Source organism: Gopherus flavomarginatus, chromosome 10, assembly GCF_025201925.1.
Source record: "Gopherus flavomarginatus isolate rGopFla2 chromosome 10, rGopFla2.mat.asm, whole genome shotgun sequence".
Taxonomy (NCBI): Eukaryota; Metazoa; Chordata; order Testudines; family Testudinidae; genus Gopherus; species Gopherus flavomarginatus.
The window spans coordinates 50,969,746-50,991,897 of NC_066626.1; the positions used below are offsets into that span (position 1 = coordinate 50,969,746).

A 22,152-nucleotide genomic window follows, 5' to 3' on the forward strand; every position below is an offset into this window, starting at 1 on the left:
ATGAAACAGGTGGTAGGGGAGCCAGTTTTCAGTGAATTTTAATATTAAATTAAACAATCAGGTTTGTTTAATATTTAAACTGAACATTTAATGTTTACACAGTGAAGTCCATGTCCTGATTTTGTACTAGTAAGAATGAAGAAGTGTGATCAAAACCCTGTGGCAGCTGGTGAACTTTGGGACAAGTTGAGTGTAGCAGAAACTCCTGGGGCTCCCCAACAGTGTAACTCTCCTCCTTAACCCCAGATCTCTGGAAGTGCTTCCCCCGTCCTTCTCATTCCCACCCTGCTTATTCCTGGCCCCTGAGTTTCCCTCTTCCCCTCACCCGAATTCCTCCTTTTTCCCCACACACTCTGGCCCCCACCTTCCTCAGTCCACCAATGACCCCAAGGCTTCTTCACCTTCCAAGCCTCTAGGGCTTTCCCTGCCCTGTCCTGGGCCTAGGAGTGACAGATTTATCAGCTCAGCTGGGTGGCTCTTCATCTGCTGATATGATCCATCTTCCTGCTTCCCCGGAGGCTTCTCTGACTTCTTGTCAATTTCTCCTCCAGCTTCTCCTCCCCTGCAGACTGAATAGTCAAGGTCTGAATATCAGACAAGCCACAAGGATTTTAGCAGGGTTTGCAGCACTGGATTCACAGCCCAAGCCAAGGGCTGCATTAACAGTAGGGCGCTCTAAATTGCCCTGAGTAGACTGAACTTGGGGCAGTTAGAGTGTAGCACTTCAGAGTCACCATAGCCTGTGCCTTGGGCAGTTAATCTAGTGCCTCTGGTCCCACTCAAAATCCCCCTGGCTTAACCTAGTATCAGATCTTGCTGGGACAGTCTGTGCATGTGCCACAGGGGCAGTGGAGAAGAACACCCTGAGGCTGCCACTAACTAGGAATCAGATTTGCCGTGTTCAGGATTCATATTTAGTCTCTCTCACTCACATTCTCACACACACATGTGCCCTTTTGCATACTTTGGGGGATGGAGGGGATGCCCCACTCTATACACAGACTGCCACTGGCAAGACCACCTTATTTTTTCCATGTTCTGTTGTTGTCTAAGATGAGCCTCCTTAATGGTTCAGGATTGTAATTCAGGACTTTTTTCATCAGATCACCTCAAGTTACTTCACGACAAAAACCTGGACATTCAAAATCAAGGCACCACATTAAAACAACAGAACATTAAAAAGTATGGAAATATGCACCTGGAGCCCCCAAAGAGACTTTACTCCATCTCATTGCCTGTGTTCCTTCTTGTTGTTTGTCCTGTAGCAATGCCCAGAGACTCCAAAATAGGATCAGGGCCCTCCTGTGCTAGGTGTTGTCCCAACATACAATAAAACACAGTTTGCGATGTTAGCACAGATGCAGTTTGGTTTCAGTAAGATGGCAGGGTACTATATCTTTGTATGATCATAAGGTCGTCTACGGTGTTGTGATCTTAATTTTTCAGTCCATGATGAAATGGGTGTAAAACTGATTTGGTAAAAGTTTGTATTCACTTTGCACAGTGTGACTACACAGGCAGTGAACCCGAGTGACTCCAAAGATTAAGAACTAGAGCTGGTTTTCCAACAGAGAATGGAGGTTCCACAAAATTGAAATTTTCTCCAGGAAAATATTGATTTTTGCCAAAAAATTCAATTTCCAATGAGCCCACCTGAACCCTGCTGTCCCAGGTTGGGAGCCAAAGCCAAAGTCTGATCCCCACCACCCGAGCCCCACAACCTCTGGCGGGGGGGGGGGGGGGGGAGTTGAAGCCCAAGGGCTTCAGCCCCAGGCAGGGGGTCTGTAATCTGAGCCCCGCCACTCAGTGCTGAAGTCTAAGGGCTTTGACTTCAGCCCCAGGCAGTGGGGCTTAGGCTTCGGCTTTGGCCCTGGGTCCCAGCAAGTCTAAGCCAGTCTTGGTGACCCCATTAAAATGGGGTCGTGACCCACTTTGGGATCCTGACCCATAGTTTGAGAATCCCTGCAGCATAATGCAATATGTCTCTGATAGTGCATTTCCTCTTTGTGGTGCATCGTGGGTGTCAGGTATCTCTAGGTATCTGATGCAAAATGTAGTCTGGCCAGAGAGCGAGGCCCATAGAAGAGACTGGAGGAAGAAACTATAACTCCTTTAAACTGTATTTCACTATTGCCATAATGTGGATGGTTCAACAAACCAAGACAAAACATTTGTTTTGAGAATGTTGAATTGTTTTGATCAATACAGTCTAAATGAAACATTTTGATATTTCCAATTTGCATTCTGTAGAAAATGTAGACATTTAAACATTTTATCTTGTTTTGGAATGAAAAACAAATGCTGAAATCCCTTTCCCAAAGGACAGAAACTCTAAATTTTGCTCATCTGCATTAAAAATATAAGATATTAAACTACCATATCTCATGATCATACATGGATGTAGTACACTGCCATCTTACTGAAACCAAACTTCATCTGTGTTTTTTTTGCAAATTGTATCTAGTGGTATATTTGTTTTTTCTACCTTTGTATATTTTTTTTCTTGTTCAAATTGAAACAGTGAAGCTCTTCTATTTTAGGTTATTCCTCTCCTACTTGTGAGGGGAGGAAGAGAGATGAGTATGATTGCTCAGCTCTTGAGAACTCCTGCTCACTTTGGACAGTGATTGAGCAAAATGTCCAGGCTTTCATCCTCTAGAAAATCTTTGTTTTATTTTCTACCATTCTAGGACACTACCTGCTTTCCTTCTTACAAATGATATGACTGCACTTTACCATAGCTTTCTAGTCTGATTAACTCCCTGTTGTGTAGCAAAAGTAAGTCCATATTTTAAATTGTGCACATTCAGACTCAAGCAGAAAACAATAAGACTTAAAAATATAAGCTACATTTTCTCTATCATCAGCACCAGTTGTTCTGATTACATTCAGTTTCCATAGAGCTGTGAATCTCTAGCTTTAACTAGCAGTGGATGGTAAAAAAAAATTATTATACTGCTTATAATAAAGAAAAACTGTTGAAAAGAATGTGCATGTGTGTGGAGGGGGTAATTGAATTTGTTCTCAAGATAGGTACTTGGCAGTCATCTTGATTTTGTCATGAATTGGAGAAAGAAAATGCAATGCCTTTATGAGTCATAGAAGTTAGAGATGGGGTGGGGGGCGGGGGACGGGACTTAATGTCATGTAGTCCAGCAGTTCTCAAACTTTAGAACTTGAGGACCCTCATTTTGATTTAAAAATTTTCACAAACCCCCAACCTGGCTTCTAATTTTCCCTGAGAGTGCTCAGCCCTTGCTCAGCCGCAGGCCCTGTGCCCCACCCCACCCCACCCCACTACTTTCCACTCCTGCCCCTCCTCTTCCCCAGCTCTTTCCACTCCTCCCCTGAACACGCCCTGTCCCTGCTCCTCCCCCTCCCTCCCAGCGCCTCCTGCAAGCCGCAGAACAGAAGGAGGAGGAGTTGATCAGCAGGGCCCCTGGAGCCAGACATGACTTGTAGACCCCCTGGAATACCCTTATGGATATCCAGCGGCCAGCGGACACCCACTTGAAAAATGCTGATCTAGTCCATTTCTTTCCAATACGTTTGTTCACTATTACCTATTTACTGTTTTATTTAAAATTAAAAATAAAATATGAAAATAAATATTTCATACACTCTTTAAGCTTTATCATAAATACTGAGCCAGTCAGAATTTTGTGTCTGAGATCTGATTTTTTTTTTTTAAACTGCGTGTGTAATCAGGCCATGTAAAGCATTTCCTATACTCAGAAAACTCTTTATTCTGATGATCTCACATGTTAATTGGAATCTTTTTGTTGGCAGTCTCAGCAGCAAGGGGTTGGATGGGCACAAAGAGTGAACTAACTTCTTACCACTAGAGGTGCACCCTCGAGAACAGGTTTAAGATGTACATGGTAGGACAATATAGTGAAGCTTTCCCTGCTGTGGCCTGCATTGTAGCTGTTTTGTTGATAAAGAAAGGAGCTTTTTCTTCAGTGCCATCAAATTAATACCTTTTAATGAGCATTAAATTCATGTGTTCAAACACCATGGAGAAGTTACTCAAATACCATGGTGATTAAACAACCAGAATAGATTAGATAAAAATTTAAAAAAAGCAAACTATCACCACCAAGGAAGCCAGCAAAATTATGTTAAGTCTGAATGTAGCGTGCTATATACAGCTTGATGGTAAGTTATTGATACATAGTAATATATCATTTCTGTTTGGGATCCGGTTTGTCAAGCAAGTAAACTTGTTAATTTTTTGGTGCTCGGGTATGTTCATTTATTCATATAAAAGCAATCAGGCGTTTAAGCTGTGACCAAATATTGAAGTTTCTGCCTTTGATCTAAGGGCTTTAATTGAAGACCTGTATGAATATGATTAAAAGCAAGTAGCTAGACAGTATAAAGAATGTATTGTGAAACCAGGGGGGAAATGGTCCCTATAGTCAGAGATCTAGCAAGTAGTTTGAAATTTGAAACGTAGTGGACATTCCACTACCTTCCATTCCCAGTGTATCGATTTCCTGAGATCTGCCATTTAACGAAATGACTGGAATTCTCTCTCTCTCTCTCTCTCTCTTTCACGCGCACACTCTGAATAAACAGGATTTGTGTGATACTAAGTTGGAATAGTGTCTTTGATTCCTACATGTATGTATGTTTTTTTGTTTTTGTTTTTGTTTTTAATCGATTGGCTCTGTGATTTTGAACTCAATGGTCAAGCCTCTCCCAGTCTACTGCTCTCCCTCTGCAGTGCTCAGTACCCGCTCCCATGCAGCAAAACCACTTCAGTTTTGTAGTCCTTGCTTTTACTGATTCATTTCATTCAGTGTGATCACCATCCAAGCTGACAGGTGAAATTAGATACATATAGAAGTCTAATACTGTGTTAATAAAGATACAATGAAGTATAATACCTCTTAAGAAAAATTGTATTCAGGAAAATGAAAATTGCATACATGGTATACGCCTGCCTACATCCTTATACAATCCAACAATTCATTATTGAAGGGTATGTTTTTAACATAGCGATTCGTATGAAAAAATTAAATGAAATGAGACATAGCAAAATATTTGCTTAAAAAGAAATGTTCTGAATTTTTCAACAGTAGCCTCAGAATTAAATTACATGTTTGACTCTTGCAGATCTAAACCTGAACTTTTTCATTCCAGTTCAGAAAATCCCAATCCGCTATTTTTCTGAGAATTTAGATTTACTTAGACTGCTTCAGTAGATTACCTTAGCCCTAATATAGAAGTAATATTGTTAAGTTGATAATGTCAGCATTAACAGGCTTCATTCATTCACTGTCTAGTGTTAGAAGGTTTTAAGGTCTCCTTGTGCTTCTTTGTTTCCTTCAGTCTTCTCCGGGTGACTTAAATATGACCATGTCCTTCACTGTCTCATTTTAAAAACAATTCTGTTTCAGCTTATTAAAAGAGCACACAAAGCAATTGAAACTAAACCTTTTTATTTTATAGTCATGTTCTACTAAAAGAGTTGAACAGATTACTTCCAAAATTTCTTTTAAAAAATACCCATTTAGTCAAAGACCCTGTATTACAAATTTCACACTGGGAGGGAATTTCCATTAAGGTATTATATATAATTAAGCTCCAGAAAATGGAGTCTTAGAATGGAAATTCTGACACCTTTACGATAAGATTCCACCAAGTGTCACTATAATGATTTTACCTAACCCTTGTCCTTCATCATTATCATTTCACACATCTATTTGGATAAACTGATTTAAAACTATAATTAGCTGTTATAAGAAGAATACTATAAAGTTCGTCTAGGCCTTTCTTTCTTCTGATGACATTTTACTTGGAAGCCTATCTGCTGTAGAATATTGTTCTGCTACTGATTTCTTTGCCTACCTATTGGTTATCTTATTCTTGTACAGCTCAGAAATACTGTAATCGGATTCTCATTCTATCGGCATGAGACATGCCCAAACTCGTTGGCTTCCTCAGTGGGATCATCTGATAAACATATGTTAAATAGCATTTATGCTCAAGTCCTCAGATGTTAAATTCTTTTCAAGCTGAGCAGGCTCTTGTAGGCAGCATCACATTACTTAGACTCCCTCTAGTGTTAAATTTACTATCAGGATGTCACAACCAGAGAGCTGTGAAATAAATGTGTCTCGGTGAAACTTAGCTGTTTTAGCTTTTGACATTTTGAGTACCTCTCTTTCTTTATGAATTAATTTGAAGTTGAGTGTTGCCTACCTTCCATGGCTCTTTCCAGAACTTCCACAATACTAAAGCAGGAGTCACTTTTGACACTTTCTGTAATGGATCTTGTTTGGTTATCTTGCTTTGACAATGCCCCTGAATGTTGAACAGCCTTCCTGGGCTGGTTCACAAAGTCATTGCCTTCTATAGCCTTCCTGAAGATGTATTTCTGAGATTCCTACAAGAAAACTACCTGATTTAGGAGCCTGCTCCTTCTGCCATTGGTGGCAATGGGAGTTTTGCCACTGACTTCAATAGAAGCAGGGTCAGATCATAAGTCGCCCACTTCATTTATTTATCTTGTGAATAAACTCCTTTATATGAAGGGATGAAGTCAAATGGGAGGGAAAAGGACAAGGATATTGGAACTGAAGCTGGGAATTGGTGTGGGAGAAAGATGTGTGGGCTGAAATATGGAGGAGAGGAGCAAGGAGGGGAAAGCAGTGTGTTTAACTTAAAGGAGAGATAGAAGGATTGATGTGGGGAAAACAAACAAACAAGTCACTGGTAATGCACTGGCTTATGAAGTTTGGCTGTGATTTACACCTATTACATGTTTTTAAAGATTTCTCATTGTACCAGAGAAAAGAATAATTTTGTCAGTAAATGTCCTAGATAATTGATCATTCAGCGCCAATTTCACAGCTACTTGCTGTTGTTCACATTGTCCCCTCAGCATGTATACAGCACATATTATAAAGGGGGTAGGAAAATCAACCCTACCAAGGCAATCCTGTACTCCAGTGTTAAACATCTCTGTTCTACTTTTGGTTCAAATTGTTTACAAGCAATTGTTAGGAAGATTGGTGTAAGTTACTCCCATAACCTTTTCTTAGGAATTTCAGGTGAATTATTTTTATGCAATATATATTCTAGTGGAATAAAGCATATTGAATTATCTTTTAAAAAAATTCAAATGATTCATCACTGATGCTCACAGTTTTTTATAGTGCAGTACTTAAGGTATAAGAGTTATTTATGTTAATGTGTCATTTCTCATTAACAGTAAATCACAAAAACAGGTGTCTAATGAGTTGCATAAGTACTAAAACTGGCCCCCTGATACTGTAGGTGCTTAGCACGCCGTCAGATCAGACAGTTTAGGGGTTTGCTTTGTATGACTGTATTTAGTTTACTTTTTCAGTTGAGGTTACTTCTTGAATTATGTAGCCATGAAACAGATGGTATGGCAATTGAAAGTCTGTTAAGAGAACATTCTCAAAGTTTTGGGAAGAAAGACCATGAAAAGTAACAAGTATACTCTGAGAATATTTCAATGGTATTTTTCTTTTCAAAGTTTACAGTTGTGAATGTCAGGCTAATGTCTCCTTGTAAGAATAAAAGAAAATAGCTTCTTACCTACCTGCTGCTGCAGTGCAGCCATCCTCCTACACACTATTTGCTACCTGTGTGTCTGATCACATGCCCTCATTTACAACTCCTCTCTTCCACAAATACACACACCCATTAGTCCCCACCCATGCATATCTGTCCATGCTCTCTCCTCACAGACAAAACACTTTCCACATTCTCATTCACGCTTAAGCACACTGTACTCAGGGGCACATATATGCTCATTCTTTGCTCCCTTCCTGCTTCCTGGTAAAACAACTGGTAGTTCTTGCCCAGCAAGGAAGAGCTAAAATTTTTACAGGCGGGGAAAGGAGGAAGAGCAAAGCCCCAGCTTCTCAACAACTCTCTGCTCCTTGGACCTAGCTTCTCCATTGCTGCTCACTTCTCCTTTCTCTCCACAAAAAGCATTGGTGGCTCAAGCCTCGTTAGTTCCTACTCCTTTTCACTGACAACAATATTCTCAGACAGATGAACATAATTTGTTGAGGAAGAGTCAACATGGTTTTAGTACAGGGAAATCAGCCTCACCAAGCTACTGGAATTCTTTGAGGGGGTCAACAAGCATAGTGTACTTAGATTTTCAGAAAGCCTTTGCAAGGTCCCTCACCAAAGGCTCCTATGCAAAGTAAATTGCCGTGAGATAAGAGGGAAGGTGCTCTCATGGATTGGTAACTGGTTAAAAGATAGGAAACAAAGGGTAGGTATAAATGGTCAGTTTTCAGAATGGAGAGAGGTAAATAGTGATGTCTCCCAGGGGTCTCTTCTGGGACCAATCCTATCCAACATATTCATAAATGATCTGGAAAAAGCAGTAAACTGAGGTGGCAAAATTACCAGATGATACAAAATTACTAAAGATAGTTAAGACCCAGGCAGATTGCGAAGAGCTACAAAAAGATCTCTCAAAACTGGGTGACTGGGGAACAAAATGGCAGATGAAATTTAATGTTGATAAATGCGAAGTGATGCACATTTGAAAGCATAATCCCAATTATACATATAAAATGGGTGTCTAAATTAGCTGTTACCACTCAAGAAAGAGATCTTGGAGTCATTGTGGATAGTTCTCTGAAAACATCCACTCAATGTGCAGCAGCAGTCAAAAAGGCGAACAGAATCCTGGGAATAATTAAGGAAGGGATAGATAATAGGACAGAAAATACCATGTTGCCTCTATATGAATCCATGATATGCCCACATCTTGAATACTGTGTGCAGATGTGGTCGTCCCATCTCAGAAAAAATATATTGGAATTGGAAAAGGTTCAGAAAAGGATGACAAAATAATTAGGGTATGGAACGGTTTCTGTATGAGGAGAGATTAATAAGACTGGGTCATTTCAGCTTGGAAAAGAGACGGCTAAGGGGGGATATGATTGAGGTCTGTAAAATCATGACTGGTGTAGAGAAAGTAGATAAGGAAGTGTTGTTTACTACTTCTCGTAAAACAAGAACTAGGGGCCACCAAATGTAATTAATAGGCAGCAGATTTAAAACAGATAAAAAGAAGTATTTCTTCACACAGCGCACAGGCAACTTGTGGAACTCCTTGCTGGAGGATGTTGTGAAGGCCAAGACCATAACAAAAAACTAGATAAATTCATGGAGGATAGGTCCATCAATGGCTATTAGCCAGGATGGGCAGGAATGGTGTCCCTAGCCTCTGTTTGCCTGAAGCTGGAAATGGGTGGCAGGGGATGGATCACTTGATGATTACCTGTTCTGTTCATTCCCTCTGGGGCACCTGGCACTGGCCACTGTCAGAGACAGGATACTGGGCTAGATGGACCTTTGGTCTGACCCAGTATTGCCGTTCTTATGTTCTTATTATTGACAAAATTCAATATGACTTTCCCATTCCCCTCAGATCACTTTTTTCCCCCTCCCCCCAACTCCCTTCTTCTCCTTCTCCCTGGTCACAGATGTAGAAGTTTCTTATCTGCTCTCCTCCTCTTACCCTCCACTTGCCCCAGTGACCACAGCTCATCCTATCTCCTGATTTTTCCTCATGCCTCTCCTCATCAACTGCCTTATTCTTTTACCTAACCTCTCAGTCTTCTCTGATTTTCCCTTCACAATAAAAACTTGTGTAATTTCCCATCTTAAAAATACCCACTCTCGACCCCACTTCCCCTCTACCTGTTGCCCTGCTTCTCTAATGTTTTCCCAATCTGCTTTCTCATCTCTAAGCTCATTGAACACACTATCTACAATTGCTGTCTGGAGTTCCTCTCCACCAGTTCTGCCTAGACCTTCTCCAGTCTGGCTTTCAGCCCTTGCACTCAACTGAAACCACTCTTCCTCAAGTTTCTAATGACCTCTTCTTAGCCAAATCTTACTCCGTCCTCATCCACCACAACCTGTTAACCACCGTTGACAAAATCAACTATAGTTCTCTTGTTCTGCTTCTCAAATTGCTCTTTCAATGTATCCTTCAGAGGATTCTTTATTTTTTTTTTTGCCCTTCAGCTTTTTGGGGAGGTTCCACATGGTTCTGAACTTGGTCCCCTTCTCTTCTTCCTCTACACCTTATCTCTGGGTAATATCAGTAAACACAAATTGAACTACTATCTTTATGTGGATAATTCACAGAGCTACTTCTGTACTCCAGACCTCAGTCTAAAGCTAAAAAAAAGTGCTCTTAATCTCTAAAAAAAGAGCTCTTAATCTCTGACCTCCAAGCCTTCCCGCTACCTTGTTTCTTGATCACTGTGGACAAAACCACCATCCTGCCTCTCACTCAGGCCTGTAAACTTTCCCTAGGTCTTCACATACATTCATGGATTCCAAGGTCAGAAGGAACGATGGTGATTATCTAGTCTGACCTCTATATCACAGGCCATAGAACTTCCCCAAAATAATTTCTAGAGCATGTCCTTTAGAAGAACATCCAATCTTGATTTAAAAATTGTCAATGATGGAGAATCTACCATGACCCTTGGTAAATTGTTCCAGTTAATTTATTTTCAGTCTGAATTTGTCTAGCTTCAACTTCCAGCCATTGGATTGTGTTATACCTTTCTGTCTGCTAGATTGAAGAGCCCATTATCAAATATTTGTTCCCCATTTAGATAATTATGGATGGTAATCAAATCACCCTTTAATTTTCTCTTTGTTAAACTAAATAGATTGAGCTCTTGGAGTTTGTCACTAATAGTGCATGTTTTCCAATCCTTTAATCATTCTTATGGCTTTTCTCTGAAAGGTCTCCAGTTGGTCAACATCCTCCTTGAATTGTGGACACCAGAACCAGGCACAGTGTTCCAGCAGCAGTTACACCAGTTCCAAATTCAGAGAGTTGCCCTCTTTATGCATCCAAAAAGCTCATTAGCCCTTTAGCCACAGCATCACAGTGGTAGCTCATGTTCAGCTGATTTTTCCACCCCAACCCTCAGATCTTTTTCAGAGTAACTGCTTTCCACACTAGAATCCCCCATCATGTACTTGTGATGTACATTCTTTGTTCCTAGATGTATACATTTTCATAGATTCTAGGGTCAGAAGGGACCAATGTGATCATCTAGTCCGACCCCCTGCACAAAGCAGGCCACAGAACCCTACCCATCCACTTCTATAACAAACCCCATACCTATGCCCGAGCCATCGAAGTCCTCAAACTGTGGCCCGAAGACCCCAAGCCACAGAGAATCCACCAGCAAGCGACCCATGCCCCACGCCGCAGATGTATTAAAACACATATTATTTGCTTGAACCCAACTTATCAAGTGATCCAGATCACTCTGTATTAGTGACTTGTCCTCTTCATTATTTATCATTACCCTAACTTTTCTGTCATCTGCAAACTGTATCAGTGATTATGTTTTCTTCCAAGTCATTGATAAAAATTGTTAAATGGCATAGAGCCAAGAACTGATTTGTGTAGGAACCCATTAGAAATATACCCACTCAGTGGTGATTGCTGTTTACAATTACATTTGGAGACCTATCAGCCAGCTTTTAAACCATTTAATGTGTCATGTTAATTTTATATTGTTCTAGTATTTTTAATCAAAATATCATGCAGTACTAAGACCAATGCCTTACAGAAATCTATTGTATCAATTACCTTTATCAACCAAAGTTGTAATCTCAGAAAAATAAATAAATAAATAAAAATAAAGTTAGTTTGACAGGATCTGTGTTCCATGAACCCATGGTGATTGGCATTAATTATGTTATCCTCCTGTTTAGTTCTTTATTAATTGAGTCCCATATCAGCCTCTCCATTGTCTTCCCAGACTGACAGGCCTACCTGGGTCATCCATTTTACCCTTTTTAAAAATTGGCACATTAGCTTTCTTCCAGTCTTCTGGAACTTCCCCAGTGTTCCAAGATTTTTTGAAAATCAACATTAATAGTCTAGCAAGCTCCTCAGCCAGCTCTTTTTAAACTCTTGGATGCATGTTATCTGGACCTAATATTTAAACATAGCTGACTTTCGTAGTTGTTGTCTAACATCCTCTTGAGGTGGAAAGAGTGTTATCATATGATATGACTACATCTGTTTTTCCCTCAAATGCAGAACAGAAATATTTATGGAACACTTCTGATTTTCCTGCATTATTATTGATAATTCTACCATTTCCATCTTGTAATGGACCAATACCATTGTTAGGATTCTTTTTGTTCCTAATGTATTTAACAAAACTTCTTTTTATTGTCTCATTCAATCTTGCAGCATTGCTCCAGGAAGACAGTACACCATCCAGGCTATTTCTAAGTCTTGCCAAATCTCTCTGTATAATATCTCTGAGATATAGCCTTTCCCACCCATCCATCCAGCTAAAACTCTTGTTCAGTTTCTCATCATGTTGCATCTCAGTTAGTGCAACATCCTTCACTGGCCTTGACAAATGCCATCTTTCCCCAATTATAGCCATTCAAAATGATGCTGCAAAAATCATTTTCATTGCCCATCACTTTGATCATGTCATTGTTCCCTTTGCATCCCTCCACTGCTCTGTTGCATCAAACATAAGCTACTTGGCTTCACTTTTGCCATGCCATGGAGACGAAACCAAAGACAACTACAGAGTAGTGGCAGATAGCTGTCCAAGGTCAGGACCAGGAGGACATAGAGCCTCAGCCATCAGCTGGCCTGATGTAGAAAGGAGGTATGAGACTCACAGAGGACCAACAGGACGCCACCCAATAGAATGAAGGCAGCAACAGGGTGAAAACAAGCCCTGCACCAAGAGTGGTAACACAAACAAGAAGTCAGAGACTGGTTCAAAGGCAAACAGGCTTGAACACTGACAGGCTACAATGGGCTGGTGCTAAAGGCTATGTCTCTAGGGTGGGCTGTATACTAGTAACCTCTGGCCCCAGCAAGACAGCAAACACTTGCACAAAAAACACAACAAAAGCTGTTAAAAGGAAAGATGTAGCAACCTTCTTGAAACTTGAAGGGAAGAGCACAGCTTGCAGGAAGAAAGAATTTGGAGGATTCATCAGAAAATCAGACATTGTGCACATGGCTAGAATGCTAGCTGCAGTTGTGGCATCTCTAAATAGCTCTTTTTACTATGAGCCAGTTGAGTTTTACAAGCTTGGAGTCCTTTCATGTTATTACTCAGCACACGGTACATGAAACAAATACACAAGCTGCACTTCTGCAGCAAAATAAATCTCTATCTACCAAAATGATTTTGACTATTACATTTCATAATGTACCCATATTGTGGCTTTTTATGTTCCACATTGTTATGCCTGGTATAATTTCTCTGGAGTCATTTAACACTTAATCTTACTTTCTGAGAGATGGAAAAAATAGGAATGGTTTAGGCATTTGCAAAATCTCATTGGTTGGATTTTTCCTTTACAAACCAAAAACGGGGGTATTTTGGATCCCTGACTTTAATGGGGAGGTGGGTTTGGATAAATGGTTTCAATTATGGCTTGTAGGTGCTTTCTGGTATTATTATTTTATAACTAGAGGGTCACACACTTTGTTGCTTCTGTAGGCTGAGCTGCACAAACAATGAGAGAGCAGCATATAAAGCTACTGCTTGTGATATGTGCAGGAAGCAGCGTGAGGCATTAGAGAGATTTATCTGCCTGTAGTAATGTGGTGGGGGAAGGAGGCATGTAGGGAGGAGGAACAGGGATCAGAATGGGGGGTTAAAGAATGAGATGATGAGGGCATTAGACACTCCCAGCCCCTAGATACTTGTTAACCTGCTCCACCAATCCCTTCTTCCTGACCTCAGAAGGTCACATTCCTTCCCCACCAGAACCCTCCATTACCGCAGCCCCAAGCTCTGGCTAGCAAATGCACAGACACACACTGCCCTTTGTGTGCTCCTTTTCCTTCCAGAGTCAATATTTGCAGGGGCTGGTTTGGTTCCCTGTCTCTGTCTCCCCCACCTTGAAGTTTTGGGGAGGCAGCGCATTAGGGAAGACGGAATTAGGCCTCCTTCACATTTCTCACCCTCTGGCTCCTCCTGATATTCTCTCTGGGAGATAGGCCATTCAGTGTGTCGGCATTTAAAACTCTATTGAGATATTGGCAGAGCTGAGATTGGCTTCATAGACAGGTTCTTTGATCTAGAGGTAATTACAAAGCTAGTTAAACCTGCTAAGCAAATGTAAGGGGGCTCTGTGTATTGTACCCAATTTCCCCTTCCAGGTTTCTGACTTTTCCACAGAATCAATGGGACATCATTGATGCCTAGAACATGCCCTGAAAATTTGGAATTGATGGGATGTGCTATTTCAAAGTTATCACATTACAGACAGACAAACAAAAATGCCATCAAGGTGAATGTAGGGCCTCACTTTGCTCAGCCAATAATAATAAATATTATTATTATTATTACTAATAATATAATATCATAATTATGATTTGAAGCAATATATGGCAAATAAGAAAATAAAAATATGCATACCATGTAAGATAAATGGTAACATTTTTTAAAGCACCTAAGGGTATGGCTACACTTGAAATTTCAAAGCACTGCCGCGGCAGAGTTGCGGGAGCGCTGCCACGGCAGCGCTTTGAAGTGTGAATGTAGTCAGAGCGCCAGCGCTGGGAGAGAGCTCTCCCAGCGCTGCACATAAACCACATCCCTTACAGGTGTAGCTTGCAGCGCTGGAGCTGCGCTCCCAGCGCTGCAGCACTGATTACACTGAGGCTTTACAGCGCTGTATTTTGCAGCGCTCAGGGGGGTGTTTTTTCACCCCCCTGAGCGCGAAAGTTGCAGCGCTGTAAAGTGCCAGTGTAGCCATGGCCTAAGTAACGTAAGAGCCTCAAGGCCATTTTCAGAAGTGACTTAAGCATTTAGGAGCTCAAGTATCATTGAAAGTCTTTAACTTTTCATGTGGGATTTTGTTCTTAAATAATACACCAATTAATGGAGAGTGACTGCTCTATTACTAAGTGGAAGTGATGTTTATTAAATAATAGTACATTGCTGATTGAATCAGAACACCTAAATGATAAACAGACTACTTGTGTTTCTTCACTATATTCAATTTTTCAGGCCCACAGTGTTACACTTACTATGTTAAGGGATTGACTAAGCGGGAAGACTTTCTCAATGAATAGAGACTGGGAATGGCTGAGTCATTACACTATCCTTACACCTCCTGTCAACTGTCTGTAATTGACCGTCTTGATTATCACTACAAAAGTATTTTTCCTGCTGATAACAGGTCATTTTAATTAAGTAGCCTCTTAGAGCTGGTATGACATCTTCTCTGTATGTATATGTATATACTCTTCTTATATGTTCCATTCTATGCATCTGATGAAGCGGGCTGTAGCCCATGAAAGCTTATGCTCAAATAAATTAGTTATTCTCTAAGGTGCCACAAGTACTCCTGTTCAATCTTTTATGTCAGGTTCTACAGTGGAGAGCACACCAGGAGGAGACAGCCAGACTGGAAGCTGCTATAGCTGCCAGAAGAAAAGAAAAGGAAGATGAAAAAGAAAAGATACAGAAAAAAAAGGAAATGATTCAAAGAGCAGAGGGAAAAGAAAAGGTATGGAAAATGTGGTATTTGAATGATTTATTATCTAATTGCTTTTGAAAGCTTTAAGTAATCTCAGTACTTTATATTATTGTAAATAGTCTTTTTGGTATTAGTTTCGAGATTAGCAAGTGGTTGGTGGAATGTTGCCAATACCCAGCTTTGAAGCTGTGTATACTTGTGTAGCAGTTGTGCTACTTTCTTATTTTTCTAAAAAGACACCAATAGAGGCATATACTCTGTGGCTGCCACACAGTCGCAAGGAAAATCAGTGCAGAGAAACTACTGCATTTCTAGCTGACTTACATATTTATGCTATCGAGTAATACGGCAAAGACCACTGAAGCTACCAAAGCTGCAGCAAGATATGCTGCATTGCAGCAAATGAGCCTCAGAATATATTGGCTACAGTGTTTAACCACACTGCATTTAGACCAACACAGGGAACTTTCAAATAGGCTTCTAAGAATGGATGCACACTACCTCTTTCAAGACAACAGACATCTATGTATACATTGTGCTAAGCATCGTTTGACGGACTGGGAAATGTATGCAGTGTTGTAGCCTTATTGGTCCCAGGATATTAGAGAGACAAGGTGGATGAGGTACTATACTTTATTGGACCAGCTTCAATTGGCAACAGAGAGAAGCTTTTGAGATTACACAGAGCTCTTCTTTAGGTCTGGGAAATGTACTCAGTGTCACAGCTAAATACAAGATGGAACAGATAATTGTTTAGCATACGTTAACATATTTCAACGTGAAATGGCCCATTAACGCCTCTCAGTCAAGGCATAGCACCTTCAAGAGATGAGCCTACAAGCTTAAATTCATAACTTCACTAGACACTAAAAATCATGGACTGAATAGCGCAATGGAATTATGATTCATTACAACAATCTGTATCCTTGTTTTACACACACACACACACACACACACACACACACACACACACACGTCACTCCCCGGTTTTCCCCCCTTCCCCATTACTGGAGAGGTGTTAATGAGCCACTTCACCTTGAATAGTCCCTATATGTTAACTACTTATGCTAAATAATCTGTTCCACTTTGTATTTATCTGTGACACTCTGGGTATGTTTACACTGCAATTAGACACTGATGGCTGGCCCATGCCAGCTGACTAACAGCTCCCAGGGCTCTGGCTAAGGGGCTGTTTCACTGCAGTGTAGATATTCCTGCTGGGGCTGCAGCCCAAGCTCTGGGACCCTCCTACTTCCAAGGTCCTACAGCCCAGGTTGTAGCCCAAGCCTCAACATCTACACTGTAATGAAACCACCTCTTAAAAGACCCCAGAGTCCGAGTCAGCTGGCACGAGCCAGTCACGGGTGTCTAACTGTAGTGTAAACATATCCTCTGAGTAAATTTCTCAGATGTAAAGGAGAGCTTTGTGTAAACTAGAAAGCTTCTCTCTCCAACAGAAATTAGTCCAATAAAAGATATTACCTCACCTGCCTTGATCTCTGGGGGAAATAACATTGTTCTAACTAAAGTCTAAATAATACTTTGTGGAAAAACTTTGTAGAATAAGTTTTTTACTACTTATAGAGAAATCTGTGTATGTATCACATACTAGCTATATTTCTCTACACCATTTTTTATTAATGTAATTTATACAAAAACAGGAACCTTTTGATTTTGAGAATTTACCTATTTTTTACTTATTTCTCATATTGAAATCTTACACTCAAAGGATTAACATTACAACTGGTTTCTATGGAATTTTTATATTAAAAATGCATAATTATTATTTCAAGTCAGCAATAAACAGCAGGAGCAAATTAATGTTTATAGGATGGTCCTGCAAACGCATCAGCACATGAGTAACTTTACTCACATAAGCTGTCCCATTAACTTCTATGAGGCTATTGGTGCTGACATGCTTGCAGGATTGGGCCACTGATGAGTAGGCTTTTGTGTATACATCTGTTGGAAGCAATGAGTTAAGGTAAGAGGTGGGGTCAGAAAATCAGACAGGCAGAATTGTTTCAAAATAGAATATTTTCATGATGCATATTTGAAGGGTTTAGTGAAATCCAGGGACCCCAGCCCACAAGGAGGATTTAAGTTAACAGTTGATCAGCCAGTGGTGAAGGCTGGAAAATGGAATAAATAGTACCCTGCCAACCAATATCTCTGTCCTTAGGCTTCTCCATAGGTAAATACCTGTAATAGCCCTTTGTAACATACCTTAATGGGAATGAACATAAACTCTGTTCATGCCCTATCTGACTGAGAGCACAAATGGGGGAGTTAGGCTCCAGAAATGACTTATCCTTCTCTACCTCTACTTAGATGTTTGAAGTATTTATTGTCTCTTTCAGACCATCTTCATGACATTATCCATATTGCAGTAATGTTCTTTAAAACAAGATTTATTAAAACTAAAGAGAATATGGTAGTAAAGCAAAAAAATAAAAGATTTACAAAATTGAGTGAAGTAACGGTCCTTTAGCTTAGTTACAGATAAGAGAAAAGAAAATCCTAGATCTTTAGAAAGTCCTCTTATCAACTCCTCTTTGGGCCTGACATAGGGTTTCCCTATTCTGTCCAAAGAAATTTTCCCTTGTCCCTTACCTGCAGATCATTATCATATCTGTGTTGCTATAGCAACCATTCCATTCAACCATTCCACACAAGAGTGCTGCCTAGAGAAAGTGCCAGTCTTTGTGTCCTATATGAGGAATTTAACTCTGAGAGGTTTCCACACTTTCCTATCTCCAAGCCATCTTGCTCTCCCCCTTCCTTAGACATGCCTCACCAGTTGAGGTGATGGACTTGATTTTCATGGCCATCATTCTTTGCTATGGATGTTAGGTTGTGCCCATGTACAGGATGTATCTAGTTTCCTTCTTTGCTGGTTATAGAGGTAGCATGAATTTGTCTCTTTAATTCTCTCATCGATTTTTCATTGCTATTAAATATAAATTATTGCCAGACCCTTTTCCCTTGGTCACACTACAACTAAAAAAATAGAATGAATGAAATGACTAAAGAGACTGGCATGTAGTTAGTGTTACAGTGGGACAAAAGCACTTGAAAAAATGTTTTCCCTCTTGTCTCATGTCCTATAACTTTTTTCTTTTATTCTGGGAACTTGTCATATGAGGTCATATTTATAAGCATGTAAAATATGCACTTTAAGCCAAATCCTGGTGCTTTTGAAGTCCATACAAGTTTTGCCTTTGACTTGGATGAGACAGGATTATGTATACACTGTGTAAGCATGTTCTAGTCATTATCTGTAGACATTTTAAGCATATATCAAAAATGTACAAGAGGAACTTTTCAAGATTCTCTATACTGTGTGATTCCTGCATTCTTTCACATTGGATCTGGCAGATGTTTTCTGATATTTGTTCCCAGAGGCTAGGTTATTATTGCTTCTAGGTATTGGTTTAGTCTTTATAAACTAAAGACTTCTGCTGGCATAACTGTTGGTCACGGGTATGAAGAGGTGTGATCCCTGACTGACATATAATGTGCCAACAGAAGTTCCTAGCATAGATACAAAGCTGTGTTTGTACCAATTTGTTTCACTCCTAGGGAGTGATTTTTCTATACCAGTACGGTACAGTTGTATTTACACAAGGAGCACTTTGCCAGGAAAAGTGCTTCTACTATAGAGACAGCCTTCGAGGGGGTAAATGTGTATAACCTCCAACCATTACAAAAATTGTATTTGCTTTCTGATCCCCTGCCACCTGAATGCCTCTTTAGTATCAGTGGTTTATTGCTAGTTCAGGATGCAACATGAAGAAATTTTGATTGATGTTTCAGAGTTGTCCAACAAGTTGTCTCTATTGATGGCCTTGGCCATCTAGTTTTTATTTTCTCCTATGTCATAGGAGGAGTGGTTGAGTTACTGGGTAGATTGCATCACAACTTTTGCTTTGTTTTTATTTGAAGTTTTTCAGCTGTTGATCAATTTGTTTTAGTTTGTGTTGCCTGTCTGTCTTGTCTTAGGTTGGGTTGCCCAGTGGCAGGTGGGCATAAAACCCCAGAGGAACAGGAAAAAAGGCATGGGGGGGGCATTTAATTGCCATTGGCAATGTCACTCTTCTATATAACTACCTGGATCATGGAGCAATCCTCACCCCTTCCAAGTACAGCTAAACAGAACTCTTGAGCATTTATACTCAAATAGAAAACATGCACTAGTTGATGGCATTGATATCCTGTGTTGCAGTTCAGTGTACTTGATGTTGGATCCTCCCTTCATTGTTGATCGCATCTGTTTTTGCTGGTAAACACTCCATATGGGAGCAAAGAAGTCTGTGATCCACAGGGTTATAAGATATATCTGCACACTACACAGACTGTACCACTGTTGGTATATTGAATATTCCCACACAGTGGAGAATGGGTAAAACATTATTAAATCTACATATACTGTACTTGTCATACTCCATACAGTGCTATCTTGTACAGTGTGGTCATATCTACTACAATTTGCTAGTCAGATTTTATTTTTCATTTTAAAATACTACATTTCAAAAATTTTACATTGACCTAATTACATTTATGAGATTTTTTTCTTTTATGCAAGTCTGCAGAATGCAAGGAGATTAGTGCAATAGGAGAGGTTTTTTTAATATAAATATGTCAAGTAATAAAAATATTCTAATAACCAGAGTTGTACAGTTGTTCTTGGTTTCGTATTGTGCGTATAAAAATGACCTAAATAAAGTTATGGTTTGCTATTCAATTTTAACCCTGTGGAGCAGGAAACTGCGATTAATGAAATATCAACATTTTCTGAAAATCTACTTTTTCCTGAACCACAGCACCTAAAGGATTGTTTTCAAAAATGGAACAGCTCATTTTGAAAGGTCTCATGTACTGAAAGCCATTGCAAACTGGAGCCTTCTACAAAAGCCTAAAACTAATGTATTTCTGTGACATATAATGTATTACTTTTATTGCCATTTCATAGAGGTTCTGTTGCAAGTAATGGTCACTTAAACTATTTCCTTCTTAACTAAGCATCTTCCTCACTTTCTCTTTAACCAGGGACTTGATGTACTTCAAAATGAATAAAATTGATTTTAGATGTTTTAGTTGAGGGCTTTAAAAATGTACATAATAACTAAAAGTCTATATCCCAAGTTGTATGGATATTCTGTGGAGCTGCTAAGATCCATGACTGGAGCTCTTTTGTGTATCTGTTTTGTGGAGTTCCTAAGCCACACAGAACTTGGCTCTTGCTTGCACTGAAGTCCATAGCAAAACTCCCATTGACTTGAGGTGGTGCAGAAGCAGGACTCTGGTACACAGCTGATGCACAAAATATCTTCAGATGGGAGCCCTTTTGAGGTTCAGTCCTGTGGAGCCTCAGAGTATAAGATACATATAAACTTTACATGGAGAGTTCTCACAGTGAAATGAACAAGAGAGCAAAGCTACAGCTATTTGGGGTACCTTAGCTCTCTATTTCCATACTTTTAAAATAATTTTATTTAACTTTGAATTTCCTTGTTTTCAGACAGTTGTGTGTTATATAAAGATTCTATTATTTATTAATTTTCCTTCATTAAAATTATTGATACATATTTACAATTTTAATTTCAGCTTAATGTCTAAGGGGTCTGTGAAAGGTTGTTGTTACTATAGAACAGTGGTTTTCAAGATTGTTACCGTAGAACAGTCGTTTCATGGATCTGCAGACTGTGCCTAAGATTTCCAAAGGGGTCCGCACCTCCTTTTGATTTTTTATAGGGGTCTGCAAATGAAAAAAGTTTGAAAACCACTCGTTTTGAGGGTTAATGCAACAACGGTGTACGCCACAAAAACCTCTGTGGATTAGACATTCTTATTAGCCTTTGACTAGGACAAAGTAATATATCCAAAGTTACTAAATGCCGTTCAGAGCGGCAAGGTGATGAGGTAATATCTTTTATTGTACCAACTTCTGTTGGTGAAAGAGATAAGCTTTCAAGACTACACAGAGCTCATCTTCATTCAGTAAGGAGCATGCTAATTTTCTGCATCATTGAAATTCCAGTTCTGTAGCTAAATTTGTAAGACTGTTGTCTATTCCTTTCACCTTTATCTGGCATTACCAGTCAGACCAAAAGCAATGTCAGTGATGACATATCTGACACTCCAAACATCTGAAGAAAGCCCATCCATCTTCTTTGGTTATTTCATGGGATGTCTGCTTTCTGTAATTGCTATTGCTGCGTAGAACAGATGAAGAGGGCCATAGTAACAAGAAAAAATTACTCACTGGTAATTCTGTTTGTTGTAGCTCTCATCCTATATTCCTTGCTTCTCCGCTGTAGGACTGCCACTTGGAGCTACTCTTGATTCAAACTGGAAATGAGGTGCTCTGATTGCCTTGTATTTTGTTGCCTTGCTCCCTGGTAGAGGGAGCAATAATGCTGTCTGTAGTTGCTGTTGTTGGATAGGATGGAAAAAGAAAGGACTGCAGGAAACATACCGGTTAGCAATTTTTCTATTCATGCGGCCAGGGGGTGGGGGGGTTCCACAAACTCTCTTCTGCTCCTACTACATCTCAAAAGCAGTTTCTGCAGCTTCACATTTAAAGTGTAGCTTGTTAATGTTTCCTAACATAGGCAAATATGCTATTTT

The 22,152-nt window shown here is 39.8% G+C and overlaps 1 protein-coding gene across 5 annotated transcripts in view; it reads left to right on the top strand.

Annotated features, from left to right (window-relative positions):
• Nucleotides 1–22,152, top strand: part of CCDC148 (coiled-coil domain containing 148) — a 120,832-nt gene that overhangs the window by 76,627 nt on the left and 22,053 nt on the right. For all 5 annotated transcript variants that reach the window (XM_050969244.1, XM_050969241.1, XM_050969240.1 and 2 more), the window contains one exon: nucleotides 15,412–15,552. In XM_050969244.1, coding sequence (XP_050825201.1) covers nucleotides 15,412–15,552 — 141 coding nt within the window. The remainder of the gene's footprint in view (nucleotides 1–15,411; nucleotides 15,553–22,152) is intronic.